The sequence below is a fragment of the Silurus aristotelis genome (genome assembly GCF_946808225.1).
Source record: "Silurus aristotelis genome assembly, chromosome: 19".
Classification (NCBI taxonomy): domain Eukaryota; kingdom Metazoa; phylum Chordata; class Actinopteri; order Siluriformes; family Siluridae; genus Silurus; species Silurus aristotelis.
In genome coordinates this window covers 22,869,734-22,887,214 of record NC_139592.1, presented here as the reverse complement: position 1 = coordinate 22,887,214, position 17,481 = coordinate 22,869,734, and the positions used below count along the sequence as shown (strand labels likewise).

General features: G+C 41.0%; 1 protein-coding gene across 5 annotated transcripts in view; it reads right to left on the bottom strand.

Annotated features, from left to right (window-relative positions):
• Nucleotides 1-1,885: 1,885 nt before the first annotated feature.
• Nucleotides 1,886-17,481, bottom strand: part of scube3 (signal peptide, CUB domain, EGF-like 3) — an 81,959-nt gene continuing 66,363 nt past the window's right edge. For all 5 annotated transcript variants that reach the window (XM_083521360.1, XM_083521359.1, XM_083521362.1 and 2 more), the window contains 14 exons: nucleotides 16,277-16,393; nucleotides 11,506-11,628; nucleotides 10,846-10,962; nucleotides 10,451-10,537; nucleotides 9,367-9,483; nucleotides 9,021-9,179; nucleotides 8,388-8,591; nucleotides 7,843-8,004; nucleotides 7,378-7,545; nucleotides 6,434-6,595; nucleotides 6,135-6,332; nucleotides 5,878-6,030; nucleotides 5,578-5,657; nucleotides 1,886-4,895 (listed from right to left, as the gene is read on the bottom strand). In XM_083521360.1, coding sequence (XP_083377486.1) covers nucleotides 4,743-4,895; nucleotides 5,578-5,657; nucleotides 5,878-6,030; nucleotides 6,135-6,332; nucleotides 6,434-6,595; nucleotides 7,378-7,545; nucleotides 7,843-8,004; nucleotides 8,388-8,591; nucleotides 9,021-9,179; nucleotides 9,367-9,483; nucleotides 10,451-10,537; nucleotides 10,846-10,962; nucleotides 11,506-11,628; nucleotides 16,277-16,393 — 2,000 coding nt within the window. In that variant the 3' untranslated portion in view covers nucleotides 1,886-4,742. The remainder of the gene's footprint in view (nucleotides 4,896-5,577; nucleotides 5,658-5,877; nucleotides 6,031-6,134; nucleotides 6,333-6,433; nucleotides 6,596-7,377; nucleotides 7,546-7,842; nucleotides 8,005-8,387; nucleotides 8,592-9,020; nucleotides 9,180-9,366; nucleotides 9,484-10,450; nucleotides 10,538-10,845; nucleotides 10,963-11,505; nucleotides 11,629-16,276; nucleotides 16,394-17,481) is intronic.

Here is a 17,481-nt window from a genome sequence, read left to right as displayed (position 1 = left end):
CATTTTCTAGTCAAACGACCGCATCGTTTTGCCCATGTACTTAGATTTTTGCTGTAAATACAGTAACATGAATGTTGACACTTTAATAGAAACATGTAGAAGTAATCTAAAAGGTACGCCGTGTTTTCTTTTTGTTTGTTTTTTTGAAGAAATGTGATCTGTTGCAGATGTGATGAAGTTTCTTCTGCGTTCTCTGAACACTAGAGCAGATTTCCTCCTTTTTACTCGGCTGTTTGTTTATGTGTATGTTTATAGCAAATGTATTAAACGTAAAAAAAAAAAAAAAGCGAACAGTAAAATAATCAGTAATGAGTTTTGTGTAAACAAAATTCAAGTTTCTTTCTACAGAGCTTTTCACAATGGACATGCAGCTCAATGCAGCTTTAAAGAATGTAAGAAATAAAGAAGAAAGAATAAAAAAACAACTGTTTTTCCCTGAACATCACAAACATTTTTTAATACATTTTGTCCTGGTTGGTCTGATGATGATGATGATGATGCCAGATTCAGCTTTGACTGAACATCATTTGTAGGAAGACGCGAGTCATCGAAAGCCAGACAGTCCCGGTCTCAGAGCTCCGATCCTCTCCCTGGTGTTACAGCCATCTGAATAAGACATGATCCCACCCACACTCCCACTGCAATACACACAGGCAACAACAGCACACTTTACAGTCCAGCAGCTGAAAAACAACAATCATCTCCTTCATGATCAGTTTTTAAGACAAAAGTCCAATAAGTAAACTTACTTCCAGCGGTTGGTGTCACGACCTCTGATGTTTCTCATCCCTGGTTTGTGTCTGGGCGATTGTTTGTTACTAAAATTGTTATTAGAATAATGAAAATTAAGAGAACCCACTCTTTTAACCTTCTGTTTCTTGTGAGATCCTGTGGCTCATTTGGATGAGCTTTGCTTTGCCTCTCCTCTGGGAGTTTCTTTTATTTTACATCTCCAGGAGCAGAGAACTAAATTATTAATGAAAAACACACATTTAGTACCCACAACAGGTATAGACGTTTAATCCACTAAGCCATCTGGACTAACACCTCTGGACTCAGTGGGACACAACTTTTTACAATTATTTTGTTTTAGATCAGCAGACAGAAACTACTTCTACAGATAAACACTCATCAACTGACCCAGGACTTTTTTTAACTCGACCACTAGAGGGCGACAGAAACAAAACCAATTTTCTGATTTGATATAAATGTGAATCTACTTCAGGCTGCTGAAGATGTTATGGAGTGTGATTTAGTGTAATTGTGGTTTAGTTCAGTTTTCTGGACCCACCCAGGACCACGATTAGCAGATGAAACTAAGACTGATAGAGACTAGAAGCCGGTACTTTCTGTGCTGTAGATACCTCAGTACATTGATGTTTTGTTCACTTTTCCTTGATCTACACACAACAGATGTTTCCTCATTCCTTGTGAATGTTTCTGGTGTATACCACGGACGATTTATTGATATTTGATGGAGATTTCTGACGTAAACACGTACTCTGAGATATACACCAGGAACATTCACAAATTTCCTCGAGATACAATTACGTTGTGAAAAAAACACAACTGTTAAGATCGCAAAAAAATGAAGTCGTGGTAACGAGAAAACAAGAAAGGAAAATAGATATAAGAGGGCGTGGCCTCTTAGGACTTCCAAATGGTGCATCTTTTTCTTCCTAAATTAATTTTGGGTTTTTTTTGGGTTGCCATGTTTAAAAAATACCCTTTAGATATCCTTCTCTAGTAAAATAATTTAAAAACAGAAGATGCCAATAACCAATTATTGAATTGATGTACGTATAATTTTAACATGTTCTTTTATACTATAGGTTCTTCCACTCAGAGAGGCGAAAGCTGAGACAGAAAACAGAAGAGACTCCTGTTTGTACGAACACCAAATCCTTTCATTTAAAAAGACAATACAAAATCCAGACATTTTTTTTTTTTACATGAGCATAAACAATTTCAAGTGCAAATACCATTACCCACTCCATGCAACACCGTGGCCAAGTCGTTTCTCAAAGGAAAAAAACTCAAAATAAAATCAAATAAAAACAATTCTTCAGGCAGCCAGTAACAAAAAAAAAATCTCACAGAGGCTAAATTACAATAACGAGAGTTTACTTTTTATGAACATTCATTAAAAAACTTGCTAATTTGCCTTAACGTTTGTTTATTTATTTTTCCCTCCATGATCCGGCTGCACTGAGGCGAGCGTTTCGCCAGAAGGCTACATAAACATTATCCAACATCATATTTTGTACCCGACCAATGAGTAAGAAGCTTCCAACTGCTTTAAAAATGGAAAATTAAAGATTTCTGGCTTCCTAAGTGGCGCGACTTTGGGGAAAAAAGAGAAAGGTTTTGTTCATTTATATATATTTTGTCCAAATGTATTGGGACACCTGATTTTTCCAGCCATATGTGGTTCTTCTCCAAACTGTTACCACAAACTTGCTAATGTATCGGAGGTCTTTGGATGCAGGAGCATGACATTTTTTTTTCACTTGATCTACAGTAGGAGACCCAAACCCTTTCCAGCATGACAATTTGCACAAAGCCAGCTCCATGAAGATCTGCTTAACATGGGTTGGAAGATGTGGAAGATCTCCTGCTATAGAGCTCTGAACACCTTTGGGTTAAATGTGAACGCTGACTGTCTGTGGCCCAGGAACCTCCTTACCTTCTCACCTACATCATTTTTAACTCCCAAATTCACCACAGAATCTGGTAGAACATCTTCCCAGAAGAGTGGAGCTTATTAGAACAGCAAATGGAGACTAAATGTGGAATGTGATTCATGGTTATAGTAATAATCGTCTGCACGTCTGGGCTGGTCTTTGGAAGAGAATATTTGGGGGTGGGGTGGGGGAGGGGGTAACAAAATAATTAGATTTGAATATAAACATTATATAAAAAAAAAAGTATTTTATGAAACCAAACCAAAAAAAAAAATCTCTTTACATACCAGTTCAAACGGAAAGATCCATCCTTTTAGGTTTTTTTCTTTTTAACGGGTTTCTGTCGAGCGCAATAAGACACGAGTCCCATAATAAACAAACTATTATGGGATGGTATTAATACAAGGCTGTTATTTGGGATCGGCTTTAGCTCTTCGACTTGACATTAGTCTACGTTCATTTCGTATTTACAATATACAATAAAACAAACTGAAAAGAAAAAAAAGAAATCTACCATAGAGAGACACCACTCGGTGTCATCAAACGTATTCTGCACTTTTTTCCTCTCTCTTTCTTTCTCTCTCTTTCTCCACTGAACCGACGGGAATGTTAAAGTAGAAAAAAAAAACACAACACATTCGTAAGGCACGCATCGTGTGTTTGGAGTTTGTGTATGACGAGTGCAGGCGTCCACAGGCGTCCGCTAAACTGCGTGGTACTGCATCAGGATGACGTGCACGTGTCGTTCCTACGCCCTGAATGATGAGCAGGAGTTTAGATCTGTGGGTGTTTAGATCAGCAGTGATCCCGGGTAAGAACTGAACATGGTGTGCGCTACATCGCTACATCGTTTTCACAGTGGAGATTTTCAGACAGGAAATTGAAAGCAGGACTTCCTGTAAAGGCAAGTACACAAACCCTCAAACTCACAAACTCTCGTGAACGAGTGTCGCATAACGTGACCCAAATTATATACAGGTCTGCGCAAAAAAAGAAAAAAAAAAAAGAATATATATATATATATATATATATATAGTTTCTCGTGGATTTTCCCTTTGAGGGCCTTCGGGGAGGTCAAAAGGTTCGAATTTAATGTTGTTTAAAGTGACATTTTTTTTTCTTCTCCAAATCAAAGAAGCAGCAATTAGTCGCAAAAAAACCCAAAAAAACAACAACAACAACAAACAACAACCCACACACACATCTCAGCTCGGTTCTCTGCAGAATCCGTTTCTCACTGCAACTCGATTCTCTTTCGATTCAGTCTCGTAATAATGCACTACATCTTCACTAGGCCTCGTTACATTAACTCATATACGCTCGCAAACAACCGCGGAACGAGTAATACAACGCGGACGGACGGGAAAGTACTGTTTTAACAGCGTGACAGGACGACTGTAGACGCTCCGAGAGCTGAACGACGATATGAAGTAAAACGGGACGGGAAAAAAGACGGATTATACGACGAATATATTGTTCGAACGCGAGAGCGACGCGCTGTGGGGGAGGGGGAGGATGGGGGGATGGGGTGGCAGTAGATCAGAAGCTCAGCTCACAATCGTGCTTATTGACTAAACCCTCTCTCGCCTTCCGGCACCTCGAACTAACCCGATCGTGCGACGTCCCAGTGAGCGCTATGATGCTCAAAATGCAGGCGTGTCCTCTACGGATTGTTTGGGATGGAAGGATCGAGGCATGACACCTTAAATCAAGACATGGAACAGTTTTTCCTGGTGCTCATGGGAATATTGCACCTCCTACATTATATATTCCAGACATCAGGACACGGAGTGGTGACAGGATCTTAAAAGCGCAAGAAAAACCCTCGTTACTGTATGCTGCAAAATGCATGAAGCGATTATTCGCCGTCTTCTTTTCGGAAAAGGAATGAAAAATAAAATAATCAGAAATGCAAAACCGAATGTGCATAGTGAAGCGAGAAATGAAAGTCAAAAGCCTGGTTGAATTTGTTTGGAAATAAAGCGTGTGCTGAACCCTTTAGACTGAAGCCTGCTGTCAGAGTGGGCCGGAGTGCGTGAAGCCTCGGAGCGGAAGCGGCTACTTGTACGGTCGGAGGAAGGCGGACACTTTGCTGCTGATAAGCCGGATGAAGGAGCGCGGCAGCATCTCGTTGGAATCCCGAGCCGTGTACTTGTAGTAGTTGTTGGGGTGCGCCAGGACGTCGAAGAGCGTCTTGATTAACTTTTTGTCCTGCGGAGAGACACAGTGTGGAGAGACATTTAAATTTTATTCTTTTATAATTATAATTATATTATGGTATTCCAAAAAAAATTGGGCAAATAAATGATGAATGAAATAAATGATGAATGAAAAAAATAATAATGTAATAACTACAATATGGGGGCAAAAGTATGTGGACACCTGAGCATGAGATTATTAACATCACATTCCACATTGTGTCTCCATTTGATTTATAAAAAGCTCTCTCTCACACACACACACACACACACACACACACACACACACACACACACACACACACACACACACACACACACACACACACACACACACACACACACACACACACACACACACACACACACACACACACACACACACACTCTTCTGGAAAGATTTTCCACTAGACTTTTTTTTGGAGGCCTGGGGTGCAGTTAGCGTTCACATTCACCCTGAAGATGTTACTGTTGGAGCTCTAAAGCAGGAGATGTTTCGCTCCAAACAATGTAAAGCAGATCTTCATGGAGCTGACCTCAATGTGTTTCTCTGATTTTGTGGTTACAGTTCGGAGAAGAAACACGTACGGGTCGAAAAAAAAAAAAAAAAAAAAAAGTCCATTGTCCCAGGACTTTTGGCCTCACAGTGTAGTTTAACCCTATGTTTATCTGTATTTGTTTATCTTTTATCGGACCTTCAGGATTTCTTGATGGTTCTCCGAGGCATAAAGTCTTCCGTCCCTCACGATGTCCTCCACCAGCTGCTCGTAGTCCTCTGACACACAACAAAACATCTCCAATCAGAACGCTGACAAATACGGGATCTACGTTAAAGTCACTTCAGTCAACAAAACCCAAGAAAACAACATTATTGATAATAAACACGTGTGATAAAGTGTGTGTGTGTGTGTGTGTGTGTGTGTGTGTGTGTGTGAGTGTGAGTGTGTGTGTGTGTGCGCGCGCGTCATTAAAACGGAAAGCGGCACATTGCGTACCGTCGTACGTGACATAAGGGATGTGGAAGCCACGTGCACTGTTCACGTCGTTGGATTTGAAATTGATCCAGAGGCGGCGTGAACGAGCCGTGAACGCGATCGGCCTCTCGTATGTCTGACACGTCTCGTAGGTGGTGATGGACGTCACTGACCCTGTGTTTCGGGGAGAAAGTGACAGATGTTCCTCTGCATTAGATACAAGTATATACACACGTGTGTGTGTGTGTGTGTGTGTGAACCCATCCTATGCCACATACAGTTCTTCCTCATCACCAGCACGTCTCCACAGTCGTCCTCGGATGGCAGGAAGATCTCTGGTACGACGATGAGGATTTTGCGCTTGCTGGGAGGGTTGATGGTCCAGGTGCAGTTCACGTTAGCAGGATAATCTCCGGGGTAGTTCGGAGACTCGATGTAGCCGATATAGTCTCCAATTTCACCTCCGCATTCTCTGTCTGTACAAACACACACACATACACACACACACACACGTCACTGATCCGAAGCTGAACTGACCCACAGATTTGGGTTGGGAATAAACTGGGAATCGGCTTACTCTTGCACTGAGACACGGTGGTCGCCCCGTCGAAGTCTGTGGTGGTGTTTCCTGGGCAGGAGATACAGTAATTCTGTTTGAAGTCTGTTTGGTACGTTCCCAAAGGACACCGGATACACCGGTGCACAGAGGTGTTGTAGTAATGTCCCGGTGGACAAGACACTGCAGAACACACACACACACACACACAAAATGTTTAAATTTGATCATTAAAAAATGATCTAAGACCTAAGCTTTGGGTTGAAGAGGGCGTGATTACAGTGCAGATGTTCCACCTTGTTACAATGGACATCATCATCATCATTATAATTATCGTTACGTGGCACATGACTGACATGGTAGGCACCGGTGGCACGATACACCGGAACCACAAAGGCACACCATCTTTTAAAAACGATTTCTAATTTTATTAGTACCAGTACTTTAAGAGTGACAGCTGTAGTTCAGAGCATTCGACTATAGGGGGCAGTGTTTCCACGGCACATTGAGTGCCGAATTCTTTTTCTCTTCCTCTCACAGCGATGAAACTTTGTAAATAATTAAAGATGAAAATTATTTATTATTTATATATTTATTTGATTTTGTTTTTTGTGTAAACAGTTCTACTTTGTTTCAGCAGACAGACAATATTTGTTTGTTAATAAATAAAAACAAAGTTCCATTATTTAATTACTTCTTTTTTTGCCATAGTATCGATTTGGAATTGGTATCATGATATTTAATTTAGGAATCGTATTGAAGTGTTGGTATCGCGACGACGCTAGTAAGCGCTGATGATGCGCGTTTGTTTACCTCAGAGATGTTTGTTAATTAATACATTTGCATCGTTACGTATGTTTAACGATCGTCACGTGATTACGCTGACGCTCCAGAGACCTCGACTTTGAGCTCTACACGTTATTTTCATTGGTGTAGCTGTAAACATGCAACAAACCAAGGCTGACCTTTGACCTCGCAGTCGTAAAAAGAGCTGGATCCCTCTCTCTTTGTGTCGAGGCCGCCTCCACAAGGAAAGCAGAGGGTCCTGCCATGGTCAGGCTGGTATGTGCCTCGAGAGCACGGCTGGCACGGTTTAAAGCCATCGCTGGAGTAATATCCTGGTGCACACTGACCTTCAATCACAACAGCACAAGGTCACACAAGGTTAACTTCCACCCACGCTCGAGCTTTTATTTTTATATTCTATTTACATGGTCGTGAAAAGCATTTCGCTCCGTATGCATGTGTGTGAGGCACAAAATTCGATTTCTTTAAATGCAAAAAGTTAAACTGGTGGTCATAATCTGTGAAGTTGAAAATTTCTATTCTACGTTTTGGATCACTTGTGCAGATGAATCCCGAACGTCACTAATGAAGGCGAGTGAACGGCATCAGATCAACCGATCTGCTGATTGGTTGACCATGCTTACCCGAGCAGGAAGTGATGTTTCGGCCACCCGGCGAGCCATGGCGGTCTCCTCCAGGGCAAAGGTCACAGGCCAGTTGACCCTCACGCTCCTGGAAGGTTCCAGGAGGACACTGCGCACAGCGTTCCGTCTCGCCGTGATAATAAGAACCAGGCAAACATCTGACTGAGAGAGCAGCCAGGAGGGGGAGACAGTGAGACTATGACATCATCGATATGATACGATATGAAGGTTTTTTTAGTTTCTGTTTTAAATGCACAGCTTCTGAAGCAGATTCCATACAGCTTCACTGTCTCCCCGGTGTAACTGCTCAGTGTGTGTGTATAGATTTGACCTCAGACAGCTTTAAAGTCAAATCTATACACAGATGCAGAGCGACTTTTTGTCCAGTGCATCTTTGGAAACAGTGTATACAGACACACACACTGAGTTGCCAGGTTAGTAGAAACACCTACCTTGGGAATATATTGCAGTCTATTAGTCCTCTGCATTTTATTTTTTACCAGATAGAGTGGTTTTCTAATCCAGCTTCAGGTGGATGCTCTTACCACATCGGCCGCTGTCCCTCTCTCTCCCTGGGCCACAGTGTTCCTGTTTGTCAGCAGATTGTGTGACCTTCTGAGCGACCTCGTACTCCAGACCTGCCACGCGGATCAGGAACCTCTCCTGGTTGATGGACTTCTTCAGAGCTTTGATAGAAGACTTCATCTTCTGCTCCATTTGTTTCCTGACACAGCTCAGGTCACAGCTGCCTACATGAGCAGAACCGGAGAAGAACAAAGAAACGCTAAATCAACACACAATACATTTTGATAGTAAAGATATCAGCACTGGTGGCCTTAAGAAGTTTTAAAAATATATAATTCCTGTCTTGATCAGTAGATGTCGCTATTATGCTAAAGCAAGTCAATTCTTGACCACCTTCTCTTGTCTCTTCAGTAAGCTAATGGGTTCATTTTAACTTTGAGTAAACATGTTGGCAGCAAAGACATTAATATATAGAGAGCAGTTTTAGACATTTTCTTAGACATTTATGCCACAGCATTCATGAATTCTGAGATCTAAATGGCAAAACAAAGGCTCAATTTAATCCATTATAGTACATTTAGCAATAATTTCTACAGTGAGCATTAAATTCACTAATATTGAAAGAGTCTCCGATATGAATTGTCCACACTTACCGGTAGTGTCTCCAGGTTTTATCTCTGCCTCCAGTTCCAGAGTGATACGTGTGACCTCTTTATTGGATGGGTTACGTGTTTGGCGAACTTTGGTCTTCTTGGACGACTCGCACTTCAGATTAACGAAGGTGACTTGGCAGTTGTTGCAGAGCTGACCACCTGCACGCCACACACTCGTTACACACTGATACTAAATGAAGGCAACAGACTGAGCAACAATTAATAAGCCGTTGTCTGTGAAATGCGAGTATTGCGCATATTTCTTTTACATGATACATATTTATAGTGATTATATTATAGTATATTATAGTGAAAATATCCGAATTTATGACCTATGCCTTTTCACCTGGCCCAATCTGCTTGCCTCCGTCTTCTGCTCGTCCCCTGAGCTTGGGGTGCAGATGGCATTTGGCGTTCTTGATTCGGAACGAGGCCGTCTGCTTCACTGGAGAAGCCAAAGTCTCTACAGACAAACCAAAGCAGCGTTGGGATATCCAATCTCATTCATCATTATCAAACATCCAATCATGCTCTTCACATCCAATCACATCCAAACATCCGATCCCATTTATCGCATGCAATAATGTATAGCTCTAAAAAAAAAAAACATCCAATCACGTTCTGTATATCCAAACATCTGATGAGGTTCATTATTATCAAGCATCCTACCGAAAACATTCAAATCCACATATTGCTCTAACGGTGTATTTATATAACCATCCTTCTCCTATTCAGTACAGACACCCATTCATTCATAATACAACCAGGTTCCATCAATTAGTCTATCAAACTCATTCATAGATTCATCCGAACAAGTTCCATCCATCCATTCATCCATCCATCCATCCAATCCATGCATCCAATCCATCCATCTCATCCATCCATCCATCCAAATCAACCATCCATCCAAATCCATCCATCCAAATCCATCCATCCATCCATCCATCCATCCAAATCAACTATCCATCCATCCATCCATCCAAATCATCCATCCATCCATCCAAATCATCCATCCATCCATCCATCCATATCATCCATCCAAATCATCCATCCAAATCATCCATCCAAATCATCCATCCAAATCATCCATCCATCCATCCATCCATCCATCCATATTATCCATCCAAATCATCCATCCATCCATCCATCCATCCAAATCATCCATCCAAATCATCCATCCATCCATCCAAATCATCCATCCATCCATCCATCCATCCATCCATCCATCCATCCATCCATCCATCTATCCATCCATCCAAATCATCCATCCATCCAAATCATCCATCCATCCATCCATCCATCCACTAGACTAGATGGACCATCTATCCATTTATCCATTATTTTTAATTCAGTCAGACTGTATCCAGTTCATCCACCCCTCCATCTGGATTAGGTTCTGCTGTACTGTTATATTATTATATTGCTCTTACCTATGCAGCTCTGGCTGCTACTGGAGTTCAGTCTACTTTGGCTTTTCCCTCGTACACCACAGCTGACTGTGTAACTGTTGTCTGACTCTAAAGAAAGGACGTGTTAGAGGCACCACATCTCAGTGACTGCAAAACTATAAAGTTTTTACACCCGTAGCAGGCAATGCTAATCAAAATCAGATCATTTCAGCTGTTAGTCTACAGACTGTAAGTCAGTTTGTACCTCTGCTTGAAACTGTGTTCAGATTTGAATGGCGTATTGTGAGGTAAGAAATGTCATCTGAATTTCTCTCTGGGGTAAGTAAAGTGATCTGTCTATCTATTTGTGTATCAACATTGGATATCAATATTCCTCATTACATGCACAGTTATAAATGGGTTCCTTTAGCATGTACCTGCCAGATAGTGTGCTTTGGATGCACAGGTCAGAGAACAACTTTCCTTTTTGCCCGTCTTGCTGCAGGAGAGCGTTGCTTTTGGCGCCACCAGGCTGGACGGACACTTCACGACCTCTGTGTCAACAAATACTTTACTTAAGTCTATTGACAAACAAGAAACCATCATTTTACAAGCATCTAACTAGGCTGGGGGGGGGGGGGGGGGGTCAGTAATGATGGAAGGCCTTTATTTATTCTGCTTGCCTAAGGTTACTTTAGGTAAATATTCAGAATTTTACTTCAAGGATGCTTTATATAGTGTCTAAATAAGGTATCCTTGTATTTAAATAAAGTTGGAATTGTGGCCATTTTCAGTGATGGCTTGGAGCATCTACAGAGCTCTTCATCTACTCAAACCAGGGCATAAATATATCCACACTACACTACATGACTTGACTTCAAACATGCCAAATTGGTGCTTTTAAAATAAATAGTGTTGCCATCTGGTAGTTACAGCTGGTAGGCAAATATATGAGCAGTTTCTGAAGTCAGAAAATATAATGTCATTTACTTGTTTACCTTTTGCACACAAGAGAACCCACGACAACATGCAAACATCCACTGTGTTTGTGTAATGTGTGTGTTGGCCTGTAGGGGTCAGTGTTGTTGTGCACCTACCGATACAGTCCTTTTTGTTCCAGTGCAGTTTGTATCCAGGTGGACACGTACACTCATAGCTGCCCAGCGTGTTCGAACAGCCATACTTACATCCTCCACGGTTTATACTGCACTCATCGATGTCTGAAAATCAAACGACAATAAGGGTTTGAGAAGCTCAGCAACTCTGCATCGGCCTCCGTGAAGGGAAAGTAAAAAAATAATAAAATAAAAAAACAACGTAGAGGAAAAAAAACTTTCTTTTTTTACATTGAACTGTTCCTTCTGTGTTGGATTTGAGCCCTCGAGCAGAAGGTTGTGAATTGCTGGGGTTAAAGTTCCAGTGGTGCCGAACAGGCTGACCCCTACTTACTTTCATATGTGAGAGGGGCAGTAATTGCACGCGAAGAGAAATACAAAACACTCTGTACCAATAAAACGGCAAATATATTCTGGAGTTTTCCTACAACACACACTCAGAGCTTGTAAGTGAACACTTTTCCCCATCAGGACTTGCGTTCCTTGTGAACATTAAAAGTCTTGTTGATCTGAAACACATTTTAGAGTAGGAACAATGCTAAAACCACGTAGCATCAACCGGGCCGAGCTTATGCAAGTTTAGAAAGGATTGCACGCGTTGTGTGAAGTACACAGCTGTCAGAACGCAAACTATCCTCTTTTATTTCTCCTTAACGGTCTGAATATAAGCTCTGAGTGTATACATAGGAGCTGTTAAAATCCTCCGTTTCTAAAATCCAGCTGTGAACACAGACTCAATCATCATTTTAGTCAAATTCTCCTTTTTATTATCGACAATTTAAATGAAATAAAAGATATGCAAACTTGAGGACCTTGAAAATCCAGGTCAAGACAGACCAGAACTCACCAGGACCTGTAAGAACACTATCGTATGGGAGTATTTAGCTCAGGCATTGCTAGCCCAGTAATGGATCTTTGAATGAAGCGATCTTTGTCATTTATAAACAAATCCACCAAAGTTGTCCAGGAGCATCTTTGTGTTACAATGATTGATCATACATTTACTTGACTTGTAAATGACCAAAACACACACGAAATTTTTTCATTTGTCATGTGTTTACTGTCCATTAAAACGGCACAGTGTTGACGATGTAAATTGATCAACCAAACATTTAAAAAAAAACATATGGAATGGAGTTTGATATCAGCATCATTCGATAACAAGTTTTCCTCCTTGGCTTGATTGGATTTTTACGGAAATCAGGCTAAAGGTTTGTGCACATTAACTGGCTTGCATTTGCTCATCTGTGCCTCTAAGCACGTTTTTTTTCCCCCCTTCAAAAAGGAAAAAGTAAAACCACAATCACTCTCTAAAACACAGCAAACCAGATGGGAGCTGAATAGAAAACAAAGAGAGAAAGAGACGGCGAGAGCTGAGTTTGACCAAGTGGTTTTGAAGTAGAGGCAGACCGAGAAGGAGACATAAAGAGTCTTTAGGCATATCAAAGGCTTTGCTCTTAGTTAAAGCCAGAGAGGAACAGAATAGCAATGAATCTGAATCGCGTTCATGAATGAAGCCCTCGCTTACTAGGCTGCTCTGGTTCCCTTTTTCTTTTGGGCCATTTTCCCTCTTCTCCCTCTCACCCAAGATTTGAGCCGTCTCCAGACTAGAACCTTTGACTTTGCGTTTCCTCTTTCGGCTGTCTGCATTCTAGGCCCTCATTAATCTCAGTGGACAGAGGAGCAGAAAGGAGGGGAGAAGAAGAGAAAATAAGAACGCTTGTTTGATTGACACCTTCATTGACCTTTTGTGTCAACAATTGTTCGTGCCCCCTGAGACCCCCGGAACATGCCTCTTAGGCAGAACTGATTCAAGCGGACGGGGAACGGGGTGTTTACGGGGATCGCTTATTCTTTTCCTGTATTTAGTTAACATTAATTACACGGAGCCTGACACAGATTGAGCGGCTAAATGATGTAATATTGTGACATCTAGATGTAGCGAGTTGTCTAAATTACGCTTACGAAGTTTCACCTGCTGTGTGGAGAAAAATTACGAAGAAGACATTGGAAATAGGAATCCTATTTAATCGCTTAAATATCAGCCTCTAAAGGCTTTTAAATGTGGTCCAAGATCAGTTCACTCATACCAGAATTTAACATTCAATCAGGTTTGATTTCGATTTGGCCAAAATTCAACAATGAAGATGAAATTATCTGATTGTTTTAAAGGCATCTTACTTTTTTCTTCTCTATTTTGTTTCTTAGGCTTATCTTATTCCATCGAGCCCATCCATTTCAGTCTAATCCAATCCTAATCCTTTAAATCCACCCAATTTCAACTCAGTCCAAGCAAAAAGCTGAGCTATTGTGGTTTCACAGCTTGGCTTTCTGCCAGCCTTAGTATTACAAATCACAACATTTTTCATTTCGTTATTGCACTGGGGACAGCGGTGGCTCAGTGCTTGGTGCCGTATTGAATCAGTGGTTAAGGTTAATAATCTCAAACCCCCAGCACTGACACTCTTTGGCTCTTTAGTGATACTTTCAGCTCCAGGTTCCTCATTTCATAGCTCTTGAGCTCAGCTTGCCACCAAGCTATGACAAACTAAGCAAACAAAAAGCTGAAAGAAACACCTTTACAGTTTCTTCATATGTGACAATAAATGCTCATCGTTAGTACAGAACCTACTCTAATGAGGCTTTCTTTAACTGCAGGACACATTCAAAGTCTTAAGCACTAACAATTCTTTCAACAAGCATCTAGAACTTGCTTCTTGGTGTAAACTTGCATTCCGAAAATTCAGCATCCGTTTTACAACCGAACAGCTTCCTATAGGAAAGCAGCACCCATTCCTCTAGTGTTCTCCGGTGCTAGCTCTTATCTAAAGGCTTGTCAAGTGTGGACAGAAAAGCAGAAAGGCTCATTCATCACAACAGGGGTCTCTTAACACCTTAACAATGCCTGGGCAACCATGTCTCCATGCCAGGCCGCCTCCCTGCCTTCCTGTACCCGCTCTCTAACTGATTTGCCTGAAATTAGAGACTGGCACCATCGAAGAACTCTTAATCCACCCATAAACACGTGTTTCTATCATGACGCCTCCATCAACGCCTCGCCTCTCCTTCCTCTGAACCACAGGAACACATTCCTTCCCCTCAAGAGTTACATCACCCTGCAAGACTGCGGTGAGGTGGTTACTTCCGAATGGCACGAACAGGCGGATTTCAGAATATAGTCCTCTCGGAAAATATCAAAATGGCAGAATAGAAGTCGGAAGTAATCAGAATTCCACTATTCAGAGATGACACACAAATGTTTACCAGTGTGGAAAAAGAAAGGATCTTCTCATGTTCCAAAGTATATGAGCTCATCGTTTGAGCACGGTTTGAATTAGTGTCATTGCTTGGACCTTCATTGGCGCTTCTAGAAAGGGCTCGCTGATCTTTATTGATGATGTAACTCATGATGGCGGTTGCAAAATGACTTTATAAGTCGACAGATTGATTCTGCCCGCCAAGTTACAGAGAACTGCATTGAAGAAATAGAAAGAAAACTCTCCCTTTATTCTTCTGAAGAGGATCGTAAAGGGAGAGTAAGTTTGTAGGCCCAGTCAACACCTTGTCATGGTCATGTTCCTCAAACCATTCCTGAGCAATTTCCTTCAGTGTGGCAGGATGCATCATGAGCCACTTCCATTATGGAATATAGTTGCCATGAAGAGGTGCAACAATGTATAGGAAGATGGTACATGCCAAAGTAACATCCCAGTAGAATAGCACTTAAAGAATCTCTCTGACTTCGCTGTCTTGCCTTACAAAGTTTTTCAGAACTTACTGGATGATACTTGGGGCTTAAAATTGTTTATTATAAATCAAGTCATAGTATTTACTTTATCAATTTAGTACTTATTTACTTTTATAACCTATTTTTCTCTGTAAAGCTGCTTTGGGAGAAGGTCCATTGTTAAAAGTGCTATACAAATAAAACGGAATTGAACCACGAAGTAATTACTTCATCCCCACAGCCCTTAAAGTGCAACCTTGAAGCATTTTTTGGCTTACCATATCTTAAATAATAGTGTGCACTGGGAGCTTTATGTTCTTTTGCCTTAACCCTCTGTATCATGGGAGTCGTGCTGCAGCCCTGAACGTACGTGAAAAAAAAGTCTGAAAACATTTGCATAACACTAACTACATATTTCTTACATTTCGTCCCAAATGAAGGGGAACGGTCTTAAAACTGCTCTTAAATTACCGGTCGTGATGTGGCATCACTGAGATTAAAACTCGCATTCACTAATCTAGCAAACTCTCAGTCTGTTGCTTCACTCGGAATCCTTCCACAATTTATTTGGATCACTCTGAAACCCTTTTTCTGCTATCCTGCCACACCCCAGGTGTAGGATCAGCAAGTTTTGCACTGCAGGAATGTCTTTGCCCTCAAGCCTTCGCACTCTGCAACAAGTCTACAGTATCTGTCGAGATCGCATGACATGGACCTGAACAGCTCTCAAATGTCGAAATATACAGTATTAGTACTGCTACTAGGTGTGTATTTCCTTATCCTTCTTTTATCACACTCAGATTCAGATTAGACCTGGATGTTCAAATCAAGTCAGTCATCGCAAGAACAACCCTCCAGCCACCCACATGCATTCTGCTCAATTGGGTCAGGAGTGTTAGAGAAGGAAAACAGAACTTGGATGAGATGGGTGGGATTGGACCGATTGGGACAGGAATGGGCTGAGATTGAATCGATTTGACGGAGCGATATTATACCTCACTAATAAAGGAATGTAATGTGTGTTACCTCCGCAGTGAGCGACTCCATACAGGACGTAGCCTTTGTGGCATTGACACTCGAAACTTCCTGGAGAGTTGACACAGTTGTGGTCACATGCACGGTCGAACGAGCACTCGTCTATGTCTGTTGCGAGAAACAGAAAGATAGAGATGCGTCATTAAAAAAAAAAAAGAATAAATAATGTAATAAAACATGTCACTTTTATTCAGGTCAGGTTTTAACAATTACGCTAAGATTTTTATTGCTAGTTTTCTAACCAATTTTTTTATATGAATAAAATGTAATATGAAAATACATTTTCAAATAATCATATGAATCATATTTAACCAACATTTTTTTGACACAATAGCTTACAGGTTAATTTCATTATAATAACTTTATCACAGCTCACATACTGTTTACACTCCAGACATTTCTTGGCTAATCCAAAAGAGTGACTTGTCCTTTTTTTCATTGAGACATATGGAAAAGATTACCATCACCTGCTTGGAAAACGAATGTGCAAAACGTAAAATGATCGGCGGGAAACTGTCTAGACTTCAGTGAGTCAATCAGTGCTTTCTCTTAAACGTGCATTGTAACATACTAATGTAAGAAATCCACGTGTCTTTATACCTTTCACTGGCAAGACGTGGGAGTGTTGCCTGGCAATGGGAGAGTGGCGTCGGAGTATAGATGCTCTGATATTTTAATGAACAATTCAATATATTCTTTAAAAATGTTTGTCGAGTTGGGAGTCTGAAATAATTATTTTCCATCCTTTAGCTTGGTACTTCTCAGCAAAATCGGACATTTTCCTTTTTTTTTTATATTAATCCATAGTTAGTTTACGAGAGCAGGGGTCTGGACCCCAATATCAGCTACTTGAGGGTCAAATGGTTTAATCGACAAAATATATAAACTTTCTGTGATACATCTGTTACCTTGAATGCCAAGATAAGGATTGTTCTCTTTAAAACTCTGTCCACTGTGTAACAAAAAAATTTATATAAAAATATCGTTTTACTTTTTTTTGTCAAGGCTACAGGAAGTCACAGCAGGGGGGGGGGGGGGGGGGGGGCGGTTGCCAACCCCCGAGTCAGACAATTCAATATCAAGGGTATTACAGTTACCATCGCTAGCATTTATAGGCAAAATTGGTATTCTCCAATAATCTAGATAACTCTTTTTATGGGTCTAGTTGTGTTTCATTATGTGGGACATGGCAGTTG